General features: G+C 43.4%; 1 protein-coding gene across 1 annotated transcript in view; it reads right to left on the reverse strand.

Annotated features, from left to right (window-relative positions):
- Window positions 1-25,567, reverse strand: part of PIWIL2 (piwi like RNA-mediated gene silencing 2) — a 33,422-nt gene extending 7,855 nt beyond the window's left edge. The window contains exons 1-19 of the mRNA XM_026657983.1: window positions 25,386-25,567; window positions 23,274-23,373; window positions 22,994-23,135; window positions 21,196-21,411; window positions 19,842-19,952; window positions 18,955-19,072; window positions 17,779-17,903; window positions 15,326-15,406; window positions 14,089-14,202; window positions 13,516-13,704; window positions 13,163-13,247; window positions 12,250-12,339; window positions 11,130-11,270; window positions 9,696-9,809; window positions 8,713-8,901; window positions 5,468-5,569; window positions 3,783-3,902; window positions 2,981-3,069; window positions 2,011-2,116 (exon numbers count right to left, since the gene is read on the reverse strand). Of these exons, the coding sequence (XP_026513768.1) occupies window positions 2,011-2,116; window positions 2,981-3,069; window positions 3,783-3,902; window positions 5,468-5,569; window positions 8,713-8,901; window positions 9,696-9,809; window positions 11,130-11,270; window positions 12,250-12,339; window positions 13,163-13,247; window positions 13,516-13,704; window positions 14,089-14,202; window positions 15,326-15,406; window positions 17,779-17,903; window positions 18,955-19,072; window positions 19,842-19,952; window positions 21,196-21,411; window positions 22,994-23,135; window positions 23,274-23,373; window positions 25,386-25,535 (2,382 nt within the window). The 5' untranslated portion in view covers window positions 25,536-25,567. The remainder of the gene's footprint in view (window positions 1-2,010; window positions 2,117-2,980; window positions 3,070-3,782; window positions 3,903-5,467; window positions 5,570-8,712; window positions 8,902-9,695; window positions 9,810-11,129; window positions 11,271-12,249; window positions 12,340-13,162; window positions 13,248-13,515; window positions 13,705-14,088; window positions 14,203-15,325; window positions 15,407-17,778; window positions 17,904-18,954; window positions 19,073-19,841; window positions 19,953-21,195; window positions 21,412-22,993; window positions 23,136-23,273; window positions 23,374-25,385) is intronic.
- Between the last annotated feature and the right edge of the window lie 252 nt (window positions 25,568-25,819).

Consider the following 25,819-nt stretch of genomic DNA (forward strand, 5'->3'; position numbering starts at 1 on the left):
TCCCTACCTCTCTCTGCCTGCTCTACGGAGCTGTGTGCAGCCTGCCGCTCTTTCCCCTCCCCCTCGCAAGGGCCATCTCGGCAGGGAGAGGGAGGAGGGGGGGCAGAGGGGCCGGAATGCACCAAGCTGTGGGAAAAAGTGGGGGAGGAGGGAAACTTGGCTGTCGCAGGACCAAGCTTCCCACCTCCCCTGCTTCTTCCCCCAGCGTGGCGCTTTCCGGCCCCTCCGCCCCTCCTCCTCTCACCGGCAGGCAGCGTGCGGTTCAGAATCGGCTTGCGTGCCCTATTTGGCACGCGTGCCGTAGGTTGCCGATCCCTGGGCTAGAAACTCATTCTTTCCTTGAAGTGAAAGCTTGCATTCTGTGAAACAGAATGGGCCACAAAGACTACACAAATACATTGACACTTCTGGCTTTGACCACTGATCTTTTTACTTTGGGTTTAAATGCAGTCAGTCTACTTTTGGACACAAATAATGCCAACTTAACTGCTGCCCTAGAAGATGCTGGTTCATCGACTCCCATGTGGAATGAGTTTGCTGGGTCTCAGTCCAGGCCCAAGTGGACAAGTATCCACATTCGAAAAGCCACCATCACAATCAGCACCTTTCTGGACAGCCTCATCAAAAAGGCTAAGGACTGAATGGGGGCCACGGAAATTGAATCCCCCTTCTCCCACTAGAAGGGGGCTCGTTTTAGAGCACTATTAAGGCATATTCACAGGAGAGTATTTGGAAAAGCTTGCCCTACCATGGCCCATGAAGGACCTGTCCTGCAAGTAGACTTCAGTTTCCAGAGTTGTTAATTTGGCACCTTCCACAAGAAGCACTCAAAAGATAAAAACCTACCGTATCTAATTTACATGTTTATAAATAGGACTGACTGCCTTTTAAATGAGTGCCTTTGCAACTCAAAACCCTAAAGCAGACCTAACCGTGTGTCTGGGAGCATGGCTTTATTTGCGGACACCTAGTGTAAATTAAAGCATATACACGACCCGCTGAAGTGGTGAAATAATCAAGAAGCTACATCATGGTCCTTACACTTTCATACAGAATGTACCATTCCTTTCTTTGCACCGAGGGGATTTATGGTGAGATAAAAGGGCTGAGGTTATTCAGAGACAGGAGAATATAACCGCTTAAGACAGGTAGCAGTATTGAAAGTGAGAAGAGTCATTCAGCAATAGCTGCAGTTGTGAGCTAGGCCTCATCGAGGTAATTAAGCAAGTCCCTGAGATAAGGAAGGAAGATTAAGCATGCCGTGCCAAACAAGGGGCCATTTCAATTTTTAAATTCAAAGTGAGCTCTGCAAAGTCATTTACTCACTTGCTTAACTTTTAATTTGTTCTACTTTTCGTTTAGAAAGCTCAATTTAGTATCTTCCACTGATACTTCATATAGTAGTTTTTCAGTCAAGATGAACTCCAGGTTGTGTTGGGAATGTTGACACTCATGAACACATGGGGTTACAAACCCAATTATTCATGTACTGAAGCACAGTGGATAGGTGGATGCTACTTATTGGGTAAGATCCAGTTTATGGTGCTTTCTTTGGACAGCAATCCAGTACGTAGGAATTACCAGACTGAGTCAGACCTAAATCCATCTAATCCACTATTCTGTCTCTGACAGTGGCCAGCACCAGATGTTTTAGAAAAAGGTGCAAGATGCACATTCAGATATGGGACAAATCTGCCCCTCACACTGGTCTCTAGTAGTTAGAGATTGGCTTAAGCCCTGAAGCATGAGGTTTCATATTCCTTTCAAATTTTTTGTCATTAAATATAACAACTCTGGATATTCTTGATATCCATAGAACTATCCCATCTCTTTTTAAATCAATAAATGGTACCCACAACTCTTCACCCTAGGGTACTGAATAGAGATGGTGCCTGCACTCCTGAGTACAGAAAAGGAGATGCATGTTTCAGGCTAGGCACACTTTTCTCTTTGCAGTTTTATCCATTTCTTTTAGTGGTCAGCGAAGAGTCACCTACTATGTTTCCTCACCTCATAGAACTTCTGTAAGGCCCCGACCAGACAAAGCTTCAAACTGTCTACCATTTCCTGATGAGGCATCTGGAACACAACCCTAGAATACCACTTCGAGAGAGCACTCGTGGCAGAAAGAGAAAGATAAATATTACCTACAGGACTCTTGTGAGCCAAAGCCCAAAACAGTTCTACAATTCATAACAAATTCAGCTCCAGCTTTGCATATATCTTTTCTCAGGCTGTTTCTAAAAGGATTCAGGCATACGGCAATAGGGGCAGCACATGATCAGAGATAATGCCAGGTGGTCCTTGGCATTTGGAATCGGTGACTGCAAACAAACAAGTTATTAAACCCTGTTGAAAAGGACAACCAAGGTTAAGTCAATATCTCTTGTCTTTTTTAGTAAGGGCAAGGCAGTGCCATAAAGCGACTTTATTGATAAAGAAAAGAGTTTCGGTTCCAGCCACGTGATGTAACTTTTCCACCAAAAATGCAACTCCCTAGCAGTGCAAGTGTAGGGAAACACTCAAGATCTGAAGACTTTTCATCAGTGTATGACAATGTGCAGCTTAATCACAGACACCACTTTTTCCTCCAGCAAGAGACTGTCAAAAGCCTGGAAGAGTAAGACAAACTTCCCAGAGAGAGTCTCCCGGTTTGCTATCAGCCAGGTCTTATTGTGTGTTTAGTTGACCAACACTTCAGAAAGCAGTGGGGAATACACAAGGAGAAAATTGATCAAAACAGCAACTGCCCTACTTGAGAACTATGCAGGATCTTCACTGTGACAGAGTAATCTGGAATGCTCCATTAAAGAACAGATCCATCTGTCTCCCTCTGTAGTCCATGGCATGCGTCACATTCTCTGCAAACACTGGCTGCAGTGTGAGGCGCACACATCAGCCAAACACTGAGCTGCTTAGAGGTCCAGGTTTTACAGGAATGTAAAGAGGTAGAACCTACTCTAATTTAGAAACAACTTACTGATTGGTGCTTGCAATGAAGCCAACCACAGAGCGCATTCCCCTGCTGGGATCATGGTACACATCCATGCCAATCACCATCAGCTGTTTCTGGAAAGGAGAAAGGAAGCCCAGTGCACTGGGGAACTGTGAGTCAGAGGCATAACTCACCATTTCACTGGAAACTATATCTGAACTCTTTCTAAAGAGCAAAAAAGCAGAGCTGAATTAAATGCCAAGAGGGAGTTTCACCCTCGGCTTTAACCCCTGCAGTGGTCATAAAATCCCTGGAATTAATCAAAAGTACTCGTTACCACCAGAGAGCTAACCAGATAGTTCATTTTATCTATCCTTCATCAGTACTGCGGCATACAACATTCCCCCCCCCCGCCCCATGATGTAAGGAAGTGCTATTATCCCCATTTTACAGATGAGTAATGGAGGCACAGAGAGAATAAATGTGCAGGGAAGAGGTCTGTAGCAGAGCTTGGAATCAAACCCATGCCTTCTGAGTCCCAGGCTAGCATGCTGATGACCTGTAAGAGACAGGTTAAGGGTAAGAGTACATTCCCCCCATGAAAGAGGGAAGAAAGGGGATACATTTCAGAGAGGCTGAATACCCCTTTCACACTATGAACTATTCTTCCTCTAGCCAATCTAGGATGAATTAATATTTGTGCATGCACACGGTGTGTGTGTGTGTGTGTGTGTGTAAGTAAAATGAAAGGCCACAGAGAAGTCACAGATGAGAGCCCTGCACCTACAGGTAGGTCATTCAGGGTGCTGAAGCCTCCCTTGATGGAACTAACTTTTGCATGGCTTACCAATGGGATGTCCACTCCCCAGAGTTCCCCACCTAGCTTGCAATTAATCTGCAGTAGAATTTTCTGTGCTACGCTCCTTAATTTGCTTGGCTGGGTCATGATGGTTCGGGCATTGATGACCTGCAGCAATGGGAAATATTAAAAATCAGTTAACTCCAGCTAAGTTTTTAAGACTGCAAAAGCAGGGTCTACTTTTTTCCTCCCCAGACTGTATTCCTACTATAAATCAATCATAAAATTAACAGATTACACTTGCATATTGCAAGGTGTCCAACTATACAACTTTAACGGCTGTTAAGTTTTTCCATTAGTATTCTATTTCTTTGCTTTTTCTCAAAGCTTTTAAGAAGTAAGACTTTGCATTTGTTAAAGCCTGTATAACCAAGTTCTGGTCCCTGGATCTGCAAGTGTAATTCTCATTAAGTCAAGAGTTTTGAATGTGAACTGAGGGCAGAATTTAGCCTTCACTTAGCAAAAGTCTCATACGCAGCAAACACAAAAACTGATACCCATCCAGCCCTTTACCCCCAATTCATCCAAAGCTCGCAAGTATTTTTAAGGATGCTTACACCCTAGACTAGCTTTTATGTCCCTCTCCACCCATCGGAAAAGAAAAGATGTTTCCCCAAATTGAATGATGTTTGCATTACATCCCCCAGCAAACTAAAGTGTCTTTCTAGCAACTTTCACTTTTTTTTTTTTTTTTTTAAAAAACACACACACTATATGTGCTGGCTGTTGTACCTGCACTATCTTCCTCTTCTGAATGGAATCGAAGCTCCTCAACAGTTGCCATAGGTCTTACATTCACAACAGCTAAAGGAGAACCTCCTTTTGCTTAACTGGCAGGGGTCTGAGGTTTTGAAACAGGGGGATTTGAGTTCTATCCTTGCTGTTCCATTGGCCAAGGTGTGAAGCACATGAAGCCCCAGCTAGCCACAGCTACTTACAGAGATAACCATGAAACAGTTCTTTAAGGCTAGACACAATATTCACAAGCAAGGCAAGAGTCCACAACACAATTTGAATGCGACTAATTACAGATTAAATACAACCTATTGTTATTCTGCTATAGACAACATGACCACCAAGATGATGTTCCAGCCACCCGAGGCCTTTTTCTAGGCATGCCAACTTTGCTATACAAGCGAGTCTCATCTTAGCTGGGGTTACGTTCCGCTGTCAGCGCATAAAGCGAAAAATCGCGTATAGTCAAAATTACATTGAGTGTAATGGCGGGCGGAATCGCCCGCACTCCAGGTACAGTATTTAAATTGTTATTTCTCTCTCTTTTTTTTTGCCGACCGCGCAAAGCTGAATTCGCGCATGTTAAATGTGCGCAAGATGAGACTCGCCTGTACTGGACTTAATTTAGATGTATGCAGTAAATTACATGGCTTGTTCACTGTATACTTAAGGGTTAGGTTAAATGGTCGTGATTTGATGTTACTGTAGGATTTTGTTTATTTTTAATTATAGCCAGATGAGCCTGCCTGCTCTACTGCTTCCAGAGGTGTACTGGCTCCAGAGAGAAATGTGACGGGAAGCTTCAAATGTAGACGAGGATGAAATGGACAGTATTTTGTGGTCTCATTCCAGGCAAGAACTTTGTGTATGGAATCCTTGTCTCCACCATGTCAAACCCCCACCCCAAGAAGTTATAATACCGCAGTGACCTGACTCACCTGAGAGGGTACTGGAGATTGCACACAGCATAGCTTTTTAATGGCTCCGTACAAGTCATCTCTGGTCCCAGTGATGATACATACGACCATCTGCATCTTACCCTTCAAGAGACAAATGCAGAGTCAGGCTTTAGCACCACAAATTTTGCTGGATGCTCACAAACTTTTCTCTGCCTTTGCAATGGAATGAATGCAGCACCCTGAGTAGCACTGTGATGAAGGGAAGTAACACACAATCCTGGGACATTAGCTCCCACTGTCTAATAAAGCAGCAGCCAAGAGCAGTATCACAGCTATTTGTCAGAGAGCAAGCAGAATCCTCACCAAGAGCCTATTACTGTAGTTACTGCAATAATCTTAAGAATAGATTTGGTATTATTAGCACCTTCACAGTAACAACTGTGTGCCTCATTAGTTGTCAGGTCTCCCCAGCTCCCTCCACTCCCTTGTTTATACCTAAGGCTTGGAAATGGACTGGATCTGGGAGCACAGGTCTTCAGTAATAGCACCATGAACTGCGCAACCCCAATGTTCCTTTCTAGTATCAAAGCCTTCACTGATGGGCTCACATCCAACCTCCATGACATGAACTACTGCAATTAAAGTAAACCTCGTGCCTCATTTAACTGAGATAACAAGCACCAAGGCGCTCATAGCTGCATGTTGTGAAAGATCCACTGCACAGAAGGCATTACTGCGGAGGGCTGGGAAATAATTGTTCCACAAATAACTAACGTAAACAGGCCAAGTCCTTATCACCATAACAGTGCAAAGGAACATTACAAGTGCAACATCTGCATTAGATCCCAGGAACAGAACGTGGGCAGGTAGCAAAGTCTCTCTCAAGACCTTTGCTGATCAGTTGCCTATCTTCAAGCGTCACAATCAATATGCAGCTCTTTATAGTTAATATATTAATTCAAGATAAACTATTGATAGGCTGCAGCTGAAGAGCAGAGCAACACCATAAGCAAGTCCCACAGAAACAGTCCACAAAGGGTAGACTGTGTCTAACGTGGCTAAGTAGGTCTCTTCCCCATGCACAGGGCCTTCAAAGCACTGCAGAGCTTTCCAGCTCCCATGATTTGTATTTAGGGCGTACCTGAGTCCCATACCCTTGTGATGCTGTATGACTGAAATATGACCATTTACATCCTCGATACTGCCACTGTTATTCAATTGCAACAAATCTTGTGCAAAGTATGTCCTATAAGGTGTCAATGGAAAAGTGATGATTTGCTAAATAAGATTATCCTGCTTAAATCCATGTATCATCACTGTATCTCAAATGTGGGTGTTACCCCAGGAACAAACACAAGGTAGTTTACATCCAGTCTAGCCAGCCCATTGTGAATGGGCTATTCAAGCTTGATGGCCCATTAAGGACATTTCACTCTAACAATGCGCCATAGAAGAAACTCATTCTGCCCAGACAACTCTTTCTGTGGATGGAGGGTGTTCGAGATTGAGCAGGAGGACCCAGAGGCGGATTTGAGTAAAACGGGCTTCTTTGTTGTGGTACTTGTTCCCCTCGACCCAATTGTCGAGTAAGCACTGAATTAGTTACAGCACACTTTTTTTTATCTAAGTTAGTATCTAAATACCTACATTTACTACACCACCACCAAAACCCTTATTGAGTAATATGAAGGCCCATACAATGAATATTAATAGCTACATACTGAATATAATTATCCCAGCCCCTGATTACTGTTTACAGCATTAAGCATATTCTACAGACAAATTTTACCTTGAAGATACATTTCTTTGCAATAATTGCAGACACAAATTCCCTTGATCAGCAGTTCACAGGGAAGGGAGGAAGGGGCCATGAGCCTGAGCTCGTTTATGTAGCTGGGAAAGGAAGGGGGGGGGGGAAGAGAACACCTCTTTGCACAAAGGGGATCCTTTGAACAACCACATTCCTTACGCAGCTGCAACACTTATCAATCCTTAACAAGCAGAAGGGAAGGGAGAGAGGTAGCACTTTATCTATCAAACGCAAAAAAACGGTGCCTGCCCGTGCCTCTACACCCTAATACCATGTCAGCATACTAGCGGTTTCCCAGGTCTCTACTTAACCCTTACATATCCCAGGAGCCAATGGCTGCCTCAGTGCGTCAAAGCATGAAAGGATATGTGATATGCTCATGTGACCCTGGACTCCATCTTAGGCCAGTGACTTTGCACAAACAGAGGCTGTGAGCTGTGTCTGAACTAGTAAATTTCCAGGCACATGGCAAAGGGTATAAAAGACCCCTGAGATTACTCCATTTTGCCTCTTTCCTGCCCTGATTCTCTGAACTGTGGATTTACAACTAAGAGGACCATACTGAACTATGGACTGAGGACCTTCCAATCTTTTGGAAGCTACCATAGATTTTACAAGCCAGCCATCTGTACCATCACTGCTACAAACCCGATATAAGGACTTTGCAATTATTGTATGTATATGATCTATTAACCATTAACAACTCCTCTTTTTTTCTTTTATTAATAAACCTTTAGATTTTAGTTACTAAAAGACTGACAGCAGCATGATTATTAGGTAAGATCTGAGTTGCATGTTTACCTGGCTATGTGGCTGATCTCTTGGTATTAGAAGGACACCATATGTGATAAAACTGGTTTTCAATAACCTCTCAGAGTCCAGTGTCTAGATGGTGAAATAAGGGCTGGAAAGCCTAAGGAGACTGCATTTTTGACTTCTTGTTAACCAGCATGGTGAGACAGAAGTTTACTTTTGTTACTGGCTTGGTGTCATTTAATGATAGAATAACCACCAGTCTGCCCTATTTTTCAGCAGTTTGTTCTGAATCTGGCATTCTAAGCTGTGACCCACTGAGGCATGATGAAAAGGGGAGAAATGAGACACACAGCAGAGTGCAGCTTCTTCCCACCTCAAGGCAGGACCAGGCATACTGTAGCCATGATCGCTCAGTGTGGCTTACGTATCACTTAGCAGATGTCAAGCCAGCTGTCAATGCTTTACAAGAGCCCTCCTTACAGACTCCAACGGAAACGTGGCGCACACACAAGAAACACAAGGAAAATACGCTATGTGCACATGACTGTCCATGGATGATACTTGAAAGGATCCTCCCAAATGGACAGATTCATAAATACATTTCTCATATGTGCAATCAGAGTGCCCCAATCTCCTAGAGGTACGAGAATGCCAACTGAACAGCTTTCTAAATAGGATTACCCAAACCCCATTCACTCTGTCCCTTCCTCCCCATTACCTCAGTGCCCAAGATGGATTTGATAGTCCTGGCATAGGTCTCTATTCGATCATCTTTCAATTCCACCCAGGCGGGCTGGTTTAACTGCATGCCAATTGGGCCAGAGACCTTCTCCAGCATGCTGACCAACTCTCGTGCTTGGTCCACGGCCCGTTTCGGATAAAACAATGCCCAGTAATGCATGGGAATCTAGGAGCAGAACCAGACAGCCAGCATCATCAAATAGCCTGTATAAGTGAAGGTGATAGTGATTTCCCCTGAGGATCTTAAAACACCTTACTAAGCCATTAATAAAGCCTCACTACCCACCCACCAAAATAGATATATTTCTGTTTTACAGATGAGGAAACCACGGCACAGAGAAATTAAGTGGCATGCCCAAAGTCAAAGAGCTAATCAAAGAAAGAGCTGGTAAAAGGACACAGAAGGCCCAGCTATTAGAAACGTCTTGCTTTCATATCCCACCAAATTTGAGGTAAGAGAGCCAGAAAGCAGACAAAATGTGCATCTGCACTGCAGAGTCAGCTTCCAGAGGCTCCGCTCCTTGCTCTCCTGCAGCATAGACTCACCGTGTACTTCAATCTACACAAGCTCGGGAGGAGAAAATTTTAAAAAAATTGCATTAAGTGATAAAAAGAGAGGATTCTGACTTCTAGTTCCAGATGGAGCACTTCCGAACATCTTTCTCCTAACTAGACACTTCAATGAGCATGCGCATTCTGAGGAAAGACTTTTCCCCACTAACACCTTGGAAAGACAACCGTCGCCAATGTTAACAAAGCTAGTGCCTTGGAAAAATTCAACTCCATGTCCAGTAGGAACTGAAACAGTCTGGGCAGGACCAATACTAATTGTGGCCTTCTCAATTTAGAAATCAAAGGGACACTTTAACAAAACAAAACAAAAAAACCCACAGCTGAACAGGCTACTCCACTGTCTTCCTGGTACTGGGAAGCAACCTCTCTGTCTGCAAAGGAATTTACCGCAGAATTGACAGCTTCTCTTGTTATTTCTTTGGTCCAGTTTAGGTCCTCAGAAGTCATAAAAGAGCTGGTCCTCAGGCTTATTTTTTCCATGGGGAGAACGCGCCCTTGTGTCTGAAGAGAAGAGAACAAGAGCCATATGCAACTGTTGTATACATGCATACTGCAGACATCAGGAAACGCTGCTGAAGTCCCCTCTGCCCTTCTAGTATGTGTACTTCATGTGATCTCACTTCATGCAGTGCAATATACCACTGCCAAATACATCAACATGGGAAAGAAAGGAGACTTTCTTCCTACTGTTCTTCCAATGAAGAGTACGTAAATAGCGTCAACTGAACTGTGTATTGTGAATTTATGTCTAAGCTGTGCCTTAAGAATTTTTTTAGTTTGTTTTAATTTAATTTTTTTTTTTTTTTTTAAAAAGAGTAAAAAGTATTGCCATGGGGAAGAAAAATCCAGACTATTAATATCAAAGCTTGATTAACAGAGTTAAAGTCAGGAAAGCCATAGTTAAAGGTTTTTCATTGTGTTTTTACATGCTGGCCCTTGTGTGTAAGCATTCTGAGAGGATCTCTCATTCCACCATCACTTAAATGCACTTTTTGTTACTAAGGAAAGGGGACAGTAAAAGGTGCAGTTTGGTTTTCAGCTATATGCAAAGTTGATGGAGAACAGGATCCAGTAAAGGTCAATGAATTGACAGAGACCTTGAATATAGCATATGGAACAACCCAGCACTAGCAGGGAGTGACACCTACAAGGGTCGTTTCCATCTCTGTCTAGGAGTCAATGGGAGGACATAGAACGTACTGGGTTTTTAATTCACTGACATTCTATAATTAGCTAATCGGCAGATTTCCAGTGGTTGCACCAGGAAGCCAGACAATTGTTTGTTGTGGGTATAAGAGAACACGGTGTGTGACTAAATGCCATATGGTCCCCTTGGCAGTGTGGTACACGTGCATCACAAGAGGATATGCCACATCCCCACCATTCAGAACCTGCTTCTGGTCTTGTGTGAATTCCATAGCGCACATGCTCTTACTAAGTCACTGTTACAGATGGATAAGATCTGCAGGGTTTGCTCTGAAGAGGAAGAAAAACATTACATAGTCTTACAGCATTAGGGTCATTAGGATGCAGGAAGTAACCACTTCCTTAAAGAATCCCAACGGGTGACAATCATCTGCATTTCAATAGCACCTCTCAGAGTGCTTATAAAAGCATGGTATCAAATACATTAAACCCCCTCGCCCTTATGAATATTATCACCATTTTATAGATGGGAAAATGGAGTCAATGAGGTTAAGTGACTCATCCTAGGCCACAGCAAGCCCGTGGCAGAATCTGTAATAGAATAGAAGAGCCCTGTTATCCAGTCCCTTGCTCTAAGCACTAGACAATACTCATGTACGATGGGAAATATCTTACCTTATACACATCCTTGTCCAAACATAGTCCCCACCGTGACATTTCCTTGCTAGCAGCCTCATTCTCCTCAATCCTGTGCAGGAGATTACTCAGAGATGCGTGGTGCTGCTTAGGGCTCAGATTAATTTGATGGGTTAGGTCCTAGAGAGGATGGGTAAGGGAACAAAAGAAGTCACATTTGAGAATGTCACTATCCTGAGGTGGAATCGTATCGATATCAGACCTTGACTTGTATAGGCAATCACTTTCAGGATGATGTCACATATTATTCCACTGGCACAAGGACACCCAGGTGCAGTTTCATGAGCCATCAAACACACAGCAGCATACTGTATAAGCATAGACAACGCTGACAGTGATATAACAAAGCTATGTGCTTATGAATAAGTCACATGCTTCGAGGATCAGAGTGTGGCAAAATGTAAGTACTGGTCCAGTTGTTCCCAGGTAACTCCTTACAGCAAAGGAGGAAGGACAGTGATTACTGAATCCCATTTATTTTGAGCCACATTACACAACATCTGGGGATTTGCTTACTTAGATGTTTATAATAGTGTGTTACCAAGCACCTAGGTGCCTTACATTTATAGGCAATTATAAAACATTGCAAGCTCCTCAGACTTCCCTGCCCCGCTTTCTCTCTCTTGTACCACTTAACCCCCGCCCCCATAGCTAACCCATACCCACTCCCGAGCTCCAATCCACTCTGTTGAAATAAGCCCATAATCCTGCAAAGGCCTGACAGATCTCAGGGCTCAGCCTAAAATCTCTAAATTTGGACTATGGCAGAACACTAGAGGGAGAATAGGTTTGAGAAGACCAAGCCAGTGGCTGTGCAGAGTTTAACCCTCAGGACTGGCCATGCAGGCAACCCACTGCACTGTCTCTCCTCTGACAGGAAAAGACAGTGCAAGGTGGATAGAAATCAATATGAATGTTATTGCATTAGAGGGGCTTAGTATAATCAAATCTAGTATGAATTGGCTTCTAGATTCACTCTGATAAACCACCAACTGGGTGCTAGTTTGCAAGTCTTGGGAGAGGGAGCAGAGAACATAAGCAACGAGAAATGTCTGCTTGTGGGGGCTGAAGACCTGCCCTGCTGCAGCAATGCTCCAACCTTCATGGCTCTGAAGTCCTTCTTCATCTTCTCAGGGATCCCGGTCATGTAGGAGAGCTCTGGCAGCAGCAGAATCTCACCCCTCTGAAGCTGAAGGGAAAGGGGAGCCAGTATACATTAACATACACATACTGCCTGGTGAGTTGCTCCCAGCCATATCGTGCACAAGAAAAGTACTACCAGCCCTTGCTACTGCTGGGGGAAGCAAAAATGGGGGAGCTTGTACTGCTGGAAAAAGAGAGAGAATGGAATCAAGTGTGTCCCAGGTTTAGTGCCCAGGAACATTAAGGGACTATTTCTGCTACTATTGATATCCCAGTTGCCTTCGATGGGGCTCAAAGGGGTGCATGTGGAGCAGAGTTTGGATATACTCTGCCTGGCCTCATTGGTTCCTTCCCAACTAACAGCAGGTCAGTGAACACTTTGAGGCTTATGACTTTGTGGCGCTGCAAAACAATTCACTTCTGACTATGATAAGGGCATACATCAAGCAACCCTTGACGCCAGAAGAGTTAAAAGAAGCCACAGAACAATTGCAGAAGGAGACCTAGATGGCTGAGAGGACTGGTAATGAGATATAATTTTCGGTACAGTGACTGAAATTGCCTTATCAAATAACTGTTTGGGTGGGTTGATGGGAGGACTTGGGTGGGGGCAGTCTTTGTCTAAGGGGCCACCACTTTTAGCACTAACTGGCCTCAGCAGAGAAGTGAAAGACTGAATAGGCCATGGGGATTGAACTCTGACTCCTAGAAGTGGCCCCCCTCTATAGCAGGATTGTGGCACATGGGCACAAAGGGGATGCTGCTGCCTGTGAGTAGACCCCTTCATAATCCAAGGCTGCCAGCCTATCACTGGGAATCTGGTGCTGAAATTCCACTACTAGGACTTTCCAGCTGCAAAAACAACTCACCTTCCCTTGGGGAGTCTGCCTTTCATTGGGTCTGTGAATCAGCAGCGGCTGGTCCAGCTCCCTGACTGTTATACCATAATTTTTGCTGAAAAAGGAGTTGGGGAACAATTTTAAAGAAGCACTTTCCTGATACCAGAGCAACAAGCTCAGCTCACAGACTGCAGAAGAGGCTCTATCATAACAGAGCTAGAGATGAGAACTGAGGGGTCAGACTACATCTTCATTAAAGTTAAAGTAAGGTGACGCTCCAGAATGGCACACAAACTGGGGCTTACTGTTCAATGTTAGCTACCAATCAGATTCTTTCTTCCCGCAACACCTCCCTCCGTTGTGGCACATACTGAAGTGTCTACCTGTAATAGTCTATGAAGGTGATCGCTTTCCCATCAGACATGGTGAAACTGTCCTTCGGAGTCTTGTTCCAGTCAATGTCATCAATACGGTACGTGTGATTATTATAGCGGGTAATGATGATATTGCCAATTAGCTGCTTGGTGCACTCATCCTGGAAATTCTCTCTGCTCTGCTGGTAGATTACATGCCTTTGCGGAGAAGGATGAATAAAAGCTCTCAGATTTCAACCACCTTCTTATACAAGGAAGAACTACAATTATTATATTCTCTAGCTCATGGATGAATTGCACTAACAAGACAACATGGGGGAAGCTTGCACTGCCTGTGCTGTAACTGCTCTGTAATGAAACAGAAGATACATAATGACAATGCTTAGACTCCCAACTCAATTGCACTTGTCTGAAACTAACCTTCTGGGAGGTTCAAAGGACAATGCTATGGGATCATCTCATTCTCCCTTTCAGAGAACTATTCTCATGGCATACTTACTGAAACAGCAGTTCTTTGTATGCACTACCATTGTTTTCTGAGCCCACAAGATGTTTAATTCTGATTTCTCTTCTCTTACTCACATTACATCCAGGACAGAATCATTCCGGATAATCTTGTGGGAGACATCTGCCAACAGGAAGAGACCTCCATCCGTCCTCCGGATACTGGCTGAGTAACCTGGCCATATCTGCAACCTTTGGAAAAACAGATTGCATACAAATCAGCATGCTCCTCCAAAAAAGTCATAGGGAATCTCAGTATATGACTAAGAGTTGTTCTACCAGTGAGAATGTACAGTGAATGCAAGGCAAGCACAGCACAGGGAATACATTTAACCTAGCCAGCAGATAGAATTTCAGCTAAAATCTCTGAACTGCAGATCAAAAAATAAGCAGGTTTTTTCAGGTAACAATGACTAGACAGGAACCTCAGCATTCAGACAACGTACGTAACAAAGGCCTTGCTGTAAAGGTCTGAGTTTCTAGACCTGAGATGCTGGTGATAGGCCTACCAATACAATAAATAGCCCAAGTGTGGAGCCTGGTTAGGTTTGTCTGAAAGGACTGAACCTAGGACCTCAGGATCCAAAAGCATTAGCTCAGAGGCAGTAGCAGACTCAAACCTCTGTAAGTGGTCTAAGCCACTAGTAAGGGACAGGACAGATACTGTTGTCCTGGGTTACTCACACTGAATGAGGATGGAGATTAATGAAGGATTTTTCATGACATGACCACCATGGGACGTGCCTTTTGCTCACAAGAAGCCATCAAGGGGAAACAGAATGTGAGCCAACCACCACCCTCTCCACTTTGTTTGTGGTCTTCCTTTTGCCTGCACAGATTGTAAATTTACAGGCATGGACCATATCTGCCTCTAAATCTGTACAACATCCAGAACACCATCACAATAGGTCCCCAATCCAGACTGAAGCCTCTGTGTACTACCACAGTACAAACAATAATCATCTGTGAATGGTTCGGGAGCTAGTAGCTGAGAGATCCTCTCCTTTTGTCCAGTCCTGTATGTTCTCTTTGGACATTTCCAAAGTCAGTTCCTGGAGTTCCCCTCCCCCCAGGTCAGTTGGGAAGATGTTCTCAATCAATAGTCCTCACCGATAGAACCCATTCCTGCCAATAGCCCACAACTGCAGGGCTTGATCTCTGCAAATCAGGCCTTTAGAATGTTAAACATTTGCACACATTCTGCAGCTTGTTAGACTAACTTACTGAAGGGACAGGCTCTTCTCCCTCTTATTCACTTTAAGCATTGAAAGGTGCATGGGTACCATGGCAATAGGAGACAAATAATAGTACTAACCTATACTGCTGCAGCATTGTAGGACTGGTGGGATCATAGAAATTTCTCCCAATAAGTTTCATATCTAAAATCCTCATCACCCTGGAATAGAAAACTAGGATAATTACAGGAATCTGGGGGCTGGGATAGATAAATGTAACCAATAAAATTGCATTGCATAGCTTACACCGTTAGGGAGACACCACAAATCAGTTATTAAGGGTCTCATCCTGTGAGGTGCTTAGTATCCTCAACACACAATGGAGTCAATATGAATGGAGAAAACTCCATTTTGCAGGATTGGGCTCCTATGTGCATTAAAAAAAAAAAAAAAAAAGTAATGGACCGTCTGCCAAGGAAAAGGAATATGTATGCGCCTTTTTTTCTTTGAGGCAAGACACCTGAAACAGGTTTTGGCTTGGTTTTTAATTTCTTCCCCTTGCCTGTTCTTTTATCTTAATATATTAGGAATGTCACCTTCCCAGTTCTTGCTGAAGGACTAAAGAACTGGAGTGGGAGCCTTCTCAGACCTCAGATGAGGGCATGGGGGAAAAGGGATGTTGCTGAATCTTTCAAAACAATTCTCTTTTCTCTCACAAGTTTGTCAGTGTTTGAGTTAAATTGGTGTCAACAACAACAAAAACATTTAAAACAGAGACTAAAAATCAAGTCTCTCCCCCTCTCCATTGCTCAGATTCTGGTCTCTTGGTTCCTGGAGTATCATAATACTATGAATTCTCTAGTTAACCACAGAATTTTCCAGTAAAGACAGAGCAGACAAGGCCTGAATTTCCAATATAAAAACTTTTCTGAGGAAAAAACGACAACTTCAGGCTTTTATCAGAAAGCAAACATTCTCCCCAATAATCCCCCAAAAAACATTTCCCCTCCCTTTGCAGGTTTCCTTTTTAGAATAGCTTGCGTATGGAGAAACTAGCGTTTTAAGTCATTGTATTCATTTGGTTAACCATTATCAAATTCATCTATACATTTGTGTTTCTACCTCCACCTGAGATTACTCAAACTGAAAGAATTTCAAAGTCTAATCAACATTTCATCAATAAACCACTGTTCACTTTTGCCTCTCTCTTAACCAGGGCAATGAAAACAGATTAGCTGGCTTCACTTTCAGATTCTCATGCACTATCCCAATAGTGCAATGTTTGTGTTGCAAACTCACTGGAGGGGGATGGTTTAAAATTTTAAATCCAAAACAACGGCTTAATTGACTTTTGTTGTAAGTGTTCATGAGAGCACTTTAGTCATTAGGTTTTACAGCTCTCCCCGCCTCAGAAAAAAAAATATTTAAAATTAACATAAGTTACCAATGCCCATTTAAATAAAAAGTTATTTTACTCATTTTAAAGAGATTGGAAAACTCAAATAAAATTGGGGAATACAAACAGAACCTCCCAGAAAAAACAACAACCCTGTGCAACTTCAACATAGAAGAAAAAATAAACGTAATTGGACAAAAACCAAAATATGGTTCCTGGTGCTTCTCTCCCATCACTCTTCCCCTGTGTGCAAGAAAATAAAATGGTTGTCCCTGTGTTTAACAGTTAAGACCTATGGAGGGCTGAGGAAATTGATCTTGCATCCAGTGAAGTCAATGACATACCTTTCATTCATGACAATAGTGCAGGATCAGGATTAGAGAGAATTTACCAAATAAAGAACCAAGTGTTCTTTAAAACAAAGCAAAGAAAGGGGAAGAGCAAAAGAAAAAAAATTGCTTACAGGTTCAATCTGCCTAAATGAACTATATACACCATGCCGAGGAAATGGAGTCTAGTGAGTGAAATAGCACAATACAAAAAATAGATGTTCTCATAGAAGACAAACAAGACTCTCCTTGATTTGTTTGAGACAGGACTGAAACCTCTGATGTCCCAGACTACACATACAAAATGTTGTCTGAATCCTTGCAAGAGATTCTGGCATTCATAATCAGAAGGCAGATGGTTAGTCTGAGCTAAGTGCCTAAATAGCTGATGAGGTCACTGAACGTGGTTCAGGATAGGCAGATAGATTTTAGATTAGGATGCAGGTGTCTGCAAAAATTACCCTGTAGTAATCGGGTGTTGGTATATGTATAGTAGATCCCTTCCTCAGTCCCTTATCTAGCTTCGGAAGATTCGAACTTCCTCCCCTTATGTTTTTGGAGGAATTCCCTCTCCCTTTATACTCCACATCCACAACTCCCTCGCCCCCTTTCTCAGGCATCAACCTTCAGACCAGGAATGAAGCATTGTACAGCCTGAGGCAAACATCATCCCTTCAGTCTGTCAGAGCTGCAACTGTTTAGAAACTTGAGCGAACCCCAGAAGCAAGAGACCGAATAAAGGCAACCCAAGTCTCTAGTAGAGCACAGCCATTACACACCTGGGATGTCCTGTCAACTGGCTGGTAGCCTTGCATTCAAGTCAACTGTTAAGCATCATGCCAAGTCACTGGCCTCAACTTTTCCTTACCTCCTGAAGACCACATTGTAAAACGGAATGCACAGGTCCGAGCTGGGCTCTAGGATTTTGGTCATCTGAAGCTTTATGGTGATCTCAGCTCCATCCGTCTTTCTCTGACACGTCAGATCAACAGTCTAGTGCGGAGATGAAGACATCTTAGCAGCAGCAAGAAGTGAAATTACTCAGATCATTAAACTAGAAAACCCCCTTTGGACTGGAGCCACCTTGTAGCTGAGAATTTGCTATAGCAGGTCCTTCCTGCTGTCCAAAAGGAATAATCTCTGCATCACCAGGGAGCATCCAGTGTCTTCCAAGAAAGAGCTGCTCCATACAAGATAATCCCCAGTAGGAGGGGAAACTTTTTGGGGGAGATGCAAGTATCTGGTCTCAACACATTGCACCACCTGAATTGATGTTGGCAAAATCACAGCCCCCTTCTCCCGCTTCCAGCTCCTGAGATAGATGAAGATGCTGAACCACATATTTGTTCTGACCCAGTAGACTCGTAGTGATATGTTTTGTGATACAACCTTGAAACTTCCAAGACTTAGTTATATTAGCAAATCTCTGTGTGCGCTGCCTGCTGGTGAATGACAGTCTCGTGCTCCTGAAAGATAAGTACTGCAGACAGGTGCTGTGCAAACTTTCCAAATGTAACTGCTGAAGTACACCAATTTGGACATGTAAGATCCTTGTCTATTCTAGTCCTGGGTCCCCCAAACTGCCAATTGTGCAGCAATTCTGCTAAGTGGAGACAGAATGGTACCAAAGCCATGATCCCTTACCACACACTCCAGGCTCCCTTCCTTATCTCTACTTGTTAGAGGCAGATTATTCCCTTTTCTAGTTCCTGAAGTGAATGGGGAATGTGTGCTTTTCTTTACTTGCAAGAGGGGGGAAAAACCATTTAAAACATTTGAAACCACCAGCTGTTTCTGTGCTCACCAGAATTTTACACATATTCCATGGATTATGGAAATCTAACCCAGGCCCTAAGAATTACTGTTTTAGGATATGCCAGTCACAAGATAAAAATACCTTCAGTTTTTACTGATAAGTTTCACTTTCACTTTTTTAAAAAGCCACATACTCAAATGATACACTCTGGCACTTTATAATATCTCAAATCATGTGGCACCATGCAAGAGTCAGCATGTGTGTTTTCTGCCCAGTATCATGTCTTACTTGAGGCAACTTGATAGGCAGGTAGAGGATAGAGCCATCAAATGCCGTAACGTCTCCTGTCACCGATCTATGCTCCTTCATCATTCCAAACCGCATATTGTTGCATTCCACATTAGGACTGCAGGTCAGGGAGTTAAGGAGAGAGAATGCTTTATAGTGTCCGCAATATCCTTTTACTTGGAAAATACGAGTATGCATTTAAATTCTAGTTAACGTTACTGTATCCATTACAGGCTCTCAGAGTGCTTTAGATTACACCTCAGAACCCTGCCACAGCCATAACCCAAACCCGAGCCCATGAAACCGCAACAGAAGAAAAGTTAATGCAATATGCAGATTAATATCAAAACACAAGAAGAAAGCAGGGGTTCAAATCAACTCTACTGTGTAACTGACACAGCCACAATCCTTACCCTATGCTATGGCAACTTATTGCAAAGACGACCTAAAACACCAGGTAATGTTTGTGACTGTTGCCCCATCTAGTGGCTATTCCACAGTAACTATTAATGCTCATGGTACAGTATTAATGCTTTATGCCAACAGAATGGGATTTGTATTGTGTTACATCTCCAGGATAGTTTTGTGACCACCAAAAGGATTCTGGAAGAACTGTTACCATAACATTCCTCTAATTAAATCCAGATACTCAAAGGATAGTATGCTTCCCAATGCTTAATTTCAGGAATTGTGAAATCAAATTAAATTAAAGATATTTTCCCTGGGCATTCTGTCCTCCAAATCTCCATGGAAATTGCTTGAAAATCATTCAGAGGGGCAAGTTTATAGAAGTCATACGAGTTCCACTGCTAATTTCACTAGCTTCTATACCTCTACAAACCTTATTATAATTGAGATAGATGTTCAAGTATCTAAGGTGTCACTACCTGAAAGTCACATGGTACTGGTAAACGGCTTCATTTTTGCAGTGTATTTTAATCAGGTTCAGTCCTAAGGGGAAAGGAGTTCCTTTAGATCCTTGCTTCATTAGCGGTTCTCTGTAAAGATATGAAGGGAAGGAAGACAAAAGCACATAATAGTTTTGTCTAGATTAATGCAAAGAGGCAGCGCAGGATGCCAGCATTGGCTGAGGATTTGAGAAAAAAAAAAAAAATCTGAGTCCATCAACACCACCCCTAGACCTCTTCTATACTTTTCACCTGTGCAACAATTAGTATGTGCTGAGAACATCTCATTAATACTTTCCACATGCGCATCTCAAAGCACTTTGCAAAAATTCATCAACTCCCAACACCCACTGAAAGGCAGGAAATATGGTATCCATTTTACAGATGTGTAAACTAAGGAAAAAGAAGAGGTTAAGTGACCTACCCAAGTTTGTTCAGTGACTGAGTGTGTTCTTATCACAATGCCTGTTTAAAAAAATATTAGTTTTAAGAGACAAGTTCCAGCAATATTCTATCCCAGTAAAGTTGGCTCAGCTTTGCAACACTGTAGATTCAGATTGTGTGAAGTCTGTTTAAAATCTGGATTGTTTGGTCTGGAAGGGTCTTCCTGAGGCTCACTAGTACTGTCCCCTACCCTTCTCCCGCAGCATGATCCATGTTACTAGTCCTAAATTAAGTCAGGTAGCCGGGTGCCTAGTCTATCTTCGAATATATTAAAAAATGGCTCCCCCTGCTGTACAATTAGCAAGTTAGAGTGTAAGACAGCAGCTATCAGTGGGAAGCAGCTGCACAAAGTTACACACGTTGCCACTGTCAGCATTTTTCATTAACCAGTTTCAGAGAAAGGTTACCTAGATATTGTAGGTTTCAGAGTAGCAGCCGCTTATGCTCAAATAAATTTGTTAGTCTCTAAGGTGCCACAAGTACTCCTGTTCTTTTTGCTAAATATTGTAGTTTCTTCCACTAAGTAAGCTAGCCCTTCTCTTAGTTTTTTCAAGGCACCTAAGAAATCCTCCCCTCACAGAACCCTGCTGTTTCTCTGTGGTTTCCACTCTGCATCATGTCCTATTTCTTTGTTAATCCAAGACCAAAGCCCCATACCAGAAGGCATCAATGCAGAATATGAGAGGTAGATATTTGCACCCTCTTCCCCCAACAGCATATGAGAGTCTGCAGCAATGAGTCCACCAGGCGCCAAGCCACATCACTGAACAGAGGATTTACCTTAGGGGTTTCTACAGCATAAATGGCTACAGCATCTATATACCTACCAGTTGATCTAAGAGATGTTTAGAAATAACCGGGCAACTCAACACATCCATCTCTCACTTACTTTCTCTCCATCTGTTCAACAAGGGTGGGTGGAGGACTTTCTGGCTGGGGCGCAAAACTGGGGGGTGACAGCAGCGGTTGTGAGAGCTGAGGCTGAAGCACACCTGTGCGCAGGAAAGTCAAGTCTGTAGGAACTTTGCACAACCCCCTGCCGAGTGACATGGCTGCTCTTCCAAGAGGGACAGGTGGAGCTTCCATTTGCCCACGGCCAAGAATTCTGAATCCATATACAAGAACGAAAAGGAAAGATGTTAACCCTTCCCCAACTTTAAGTTTCCACCCCCACTATAAATTAGATAACCTGCATTCACATCAGTCAAGTAATGTTTAAAACAGGCTTTGGTCTGCCTTTATTCCACTCCTCTGGTTTTGAGGCTGAAGCTTATTTAACCCTAAAACCAAGATCCAAGCCTGACAAGACTCAGACTGTGGCCAAACTCGACACACCTGTGAATCAATAGCCAGATGGCATTTCTTCTTTCTGCAGATTTGTCCTTCACCAAATGGCACAGCTATGACTTCTTGCACTCAGAAGGCTCCCTGGTATCCCTGTTCCAGAGCCCAAACCCTACAAAAGTAGCATGCCAGCGATACCTGACTCTTCCACAGGGACTTTTAGGAGAGACATGGACATTGTAGATGGAAGAGAGCTGTTAAAGTTCCATCTAAGCCTTCCCCACAAGCCAGTACAAGACAATTCCCTATGGTACATTCTTCTGATTTATAATTTGTATTACAGTAGTGCTTAACTGAACGGGGCCCCATTGTGCTATGCCTGTAGTAAAGATACAGTCCATTCTCCCAAAACTGTATCCAGTCTAGTTTTAGCTGAGTCCTCCACTGACTTTCTTTGGAATGTGGTTGAAAACAGAGGTTTATGGGTTGTGCTAAGAACAAAATCTCCATTTTGCTCCTCCGCATGGATTGTATATTTGATTTTTCATCAGTACAATTGCTTGCTATTCCTATCCTATTTCACCTTGGGACAGAACAACAGCACCGACCTTTTAAAAGAGCGTGAGGAAGTTTACTAGCAGGCATGCTTGCAGTGCAGGAGCCACACACATCTTGACAATCTGTCTGATGGCACTCTACTTCAATCCTCTTTCTACACATACTCTACAGCAGAATGACAAAGAAAACGAGAGTGCAGCTCTTTCATCACCCAGCCCAACCAATAGCAACTGCTGCATACAATCCTCCAGACTGGCAATGTCAAACACAATTACTGTACTGATCTCCCGGAGAGACAAAGAAGACTAACATCATGCCTGTGAGTTGTTAATACTAATAAATCTCATTTCTAGAGCATTTTAATTCCTCAGTTCACCTACAAGAATTAATTTGTTTATCACTGAAATGCAGCCACCTCTGGTATGCAGACCACCAATCAACCACCACAAGAGAGGGAACTCTGGCCAAGGACATCAAGGGACTTCTCAACTCACAGAAAAAAGCATTGCACCATTTTTACCACCCATATAGAGCAGGCAGACCTTCTTTTTATCTCATTCAAAAGACCAGCACATGGCAAACGGCAGCATACTCGACCTACCTGCCTTGGCAGAATAAAAGATTGAGTCAGCCCTGCTGGGATTCAGGCCTGTGCTGCTGATGAGCATTAGTATTTCAAACCTGCTGTTTAGACTATTAAGCCATCTCCAATGTCTGTTACATACACTGCACATGTGCAATATACAAGCCTAGTTCACTGGTATATGAAATCTATTGCTGACTAAGCATCACATGCACAGTTCTTTCTGAATCAAGAGTTCAGCTCAGACAAACATTTTACTCACCTGCCAGGAGAAAGCGACATCCTCTCCACCTTGCTGCACCCAGCTGGCATGACATTTGGTGATGGAAAGGTGGGCTGCACTGGCATGACTGCTTTAAGTTTGGCCTCCATATCACCCATGCCCCTCCCCAAGATGCCTCGACCTGAATGAAGGGATAGATTCAAAACATGCCTGAAGAAACCTCCCAAGATATGAAAGAGGTTTCTTTATCTGTTTAAATACTACACCACAAAACAGCCTTTACTGGACCAGAACCTTATACAAGGCTGGGATAACTTACCCAAAGGCTGAACTGCCCATCCCAAGGCAGGTCTCGGGATTGTCTCAAAACCAAGTCCTTGGAACATGGAATGCAGGGTCGTGACAGATGGAAGAGGTTCCTGCAGAAAGCCAAAGGATAAAGCTTTAAAGAATGGACAGAGAAGCCTCATTAAGACCTAAAAGGAATAACAATCTCAATGATTAGCTGCACTTCCAAGATACATATCATGCAAGAAACTCTCTCTTAGGTACTGAAGCATAACTACAAAGTAAGGAAAGCCTCTATAGGGAAATCTTAAGGGGGCAGCTTATTTGACAGCAGTGTTTTCATGCAACCCAAGCAGACCAAAAGCAGTTTTCTTAGCTTTTCCTCAACAAATATCCACTTGCTGCAGCTGTAAGGTTTCCCTTCCCTGAGGTCTGCAGAGGTTTATAGACTACAGACCTCAGGTTAGACCTTGACAACTGCCAAGCAGCAATTAAATTCTAAAGCTAAAGCTTTTTAACTTAAAACTATTACAAAGGCAGTTGAATTATGGTGACATTCTTATCTTATAATAAAGTCATAAGTTTTTCTTCCACATCTTAGCAGGTAGCATTCTAGGAAGTTGGTTGCTATTCATTCAACTGAGTCCCTACAGAAAAGTAAGTGATGAAACATGGCCAGGCCTCTTAAGAGCAAGAGAACAAATGCTCAGACATCATCCATGCTGCAAAGAACATATTCAGTTTATTCCACTAGTCAACATCCTCAGACACAGCGATAAGAACTGCTATTCAGTTGCACCTGTTTAGGTTAATGTCAATATAATATCCTTAGCTAGAACAAAAACACTAATACATTCACTGCTATTATTTTCTAAGCAATTAGAATGTTATCACTGATCCGTAGACACCTAACCAGAGACAGTCTGCCCTGGAGAGCTTACAGTCTAGAAATACAGTTGTCATAGCAAGTCTCTGATTAAGTTACTTAGACACTGTTATATTAAGAGTTTAAAATATCAAAAGTCATATTTTGCTACACTTCTTAAAGACTACCTTGATGGGAAGAAGCTGTAATTTTGAAGGGGGAAGTGAGTAAAATGAATGAGCACGTTATATCGCCCTCTTTAAGGAGTGGAGAAAAACTTGCTTCTTCCAATCCTGTCCAAGAGGTCTCATTGCAAATAAGACATTTTAGATTAGAGTTGAAATGACCCAGAGCAATTAAATGAAATCTAAATATTTGCTAGGGGAGGGAACTTTTGAGAGGCAGGGCAGCAAGATCTAATCAATTTAAAATAAGTTAAAGATCGTTCCACACCTTGCACCAGCCCAAGCCCCCCAGACAATTATTACAACTTTTGTAATTTAAAAAAAATTGGTTTTCTTCCTGCTTGTTGCTGCGAGAATAACTCACAACCACAGTCAGAGAAACTGACTATCTATACAGAGGAAAGGGAAACTGACCTTTGCAAAATGCTGGCCAACACAGAGTAGACAAATTAAGGCTATGTCTACACTGGAACTGGAAGGTGTAATTTCCAACTCAAGCAGACATACCTGTGCTAGCTCTAATCAAGCTAGCATGCTAAAAATAGAAGTACAGCTGGAGCAGCATGAGAGACTAGCCACCCAAGGACATAACTAGGATCTTGGATGGGGTTGTACTTGGGGCAGGGCTAGCCCATCCTGCTGCTCATGCTGCCACAAATATACTGCTATTTTTAGCATGCCAGCTTGATTAGAGCTAGGGCAAGTTTATCTATTCAACCTGGAAATGACACTTTCTAACAAACATCCTAAGAGAGATAAACATCTCCTTCCGACTAACCCATCAGTTATGGGAATCCCAGTCATTCCCCTGGCTCTGCCAGTCTGTGCATCACCCAACTAGGGTGACCAGATGTCCCGATTTTATAGGGACAGTCCTGATTTTTGGGTCTTTTTCTTATATAGACTGCTATTAACCCCCACCCCCCGTCCCGATTTTTCACACTTGCTGTCTGGTCACTCTACACCCAACACAATGGGGCCGTGACTGGGACTTCTAGGCAGTACAGTAATACAAATAAAAAAACAAATAGGCAAGATGTTCCCAGTGAGACATATGACGTTGACAGCGATGGTGCCCCACTGGAACGTTTACCTGCCGTACCAGCACAGCTGGCTGCCGTGGCTCCTCCGGCACCCTCTGCATCCCGCTGGTACATGGAAGGGACACTGCCCTGCCACGGATCAGATGCTCAGGCTGAGGCAGCTGCTGCTGAGGCCCGGGCATGCGGGCCCCACAGGGCATGCGAAAGGGGGCAGCGCCCTGGAAAGGGGGCCTCCGGGGATCCATGGCGAGGCTGCCGGAGAGAAATCACATGTGGCACAGAGGCACGTACGAGCGGGTGTGGGGGGCGGTCACCAACAGGGACCCGGGTGCAGCCCCCTGCCTGGCATCCAAGAGGGGCAGCTCAGGGACGACCCTTCCTAGGCCGGGCTCTAGTGCTGCACTCCACATACAGTGCCCATCGCTGTAACGCCAGTGCATCCCCGCCCCGGGGATCCAACCTTCCGCCCCTCCCGGGGATCCAA

The sequence above is a fragment of the Terrapene carolina genome, unplaced genomic scaffold (genome assembly GCF_002925995.2).
Source record: "Terrapene carolina triunguis isolate 2854851 unplaced genomic scaffold, T_m_triunguis-2.0 Scaffold53, whole genome shotgun sequence".
Classification (NCBI taxonomy): domain Eukaryota; kingdom Metazoa; phylum Chordata; order Testudines; family Emydidae; genus Terrapene; species Terrapene triunguis.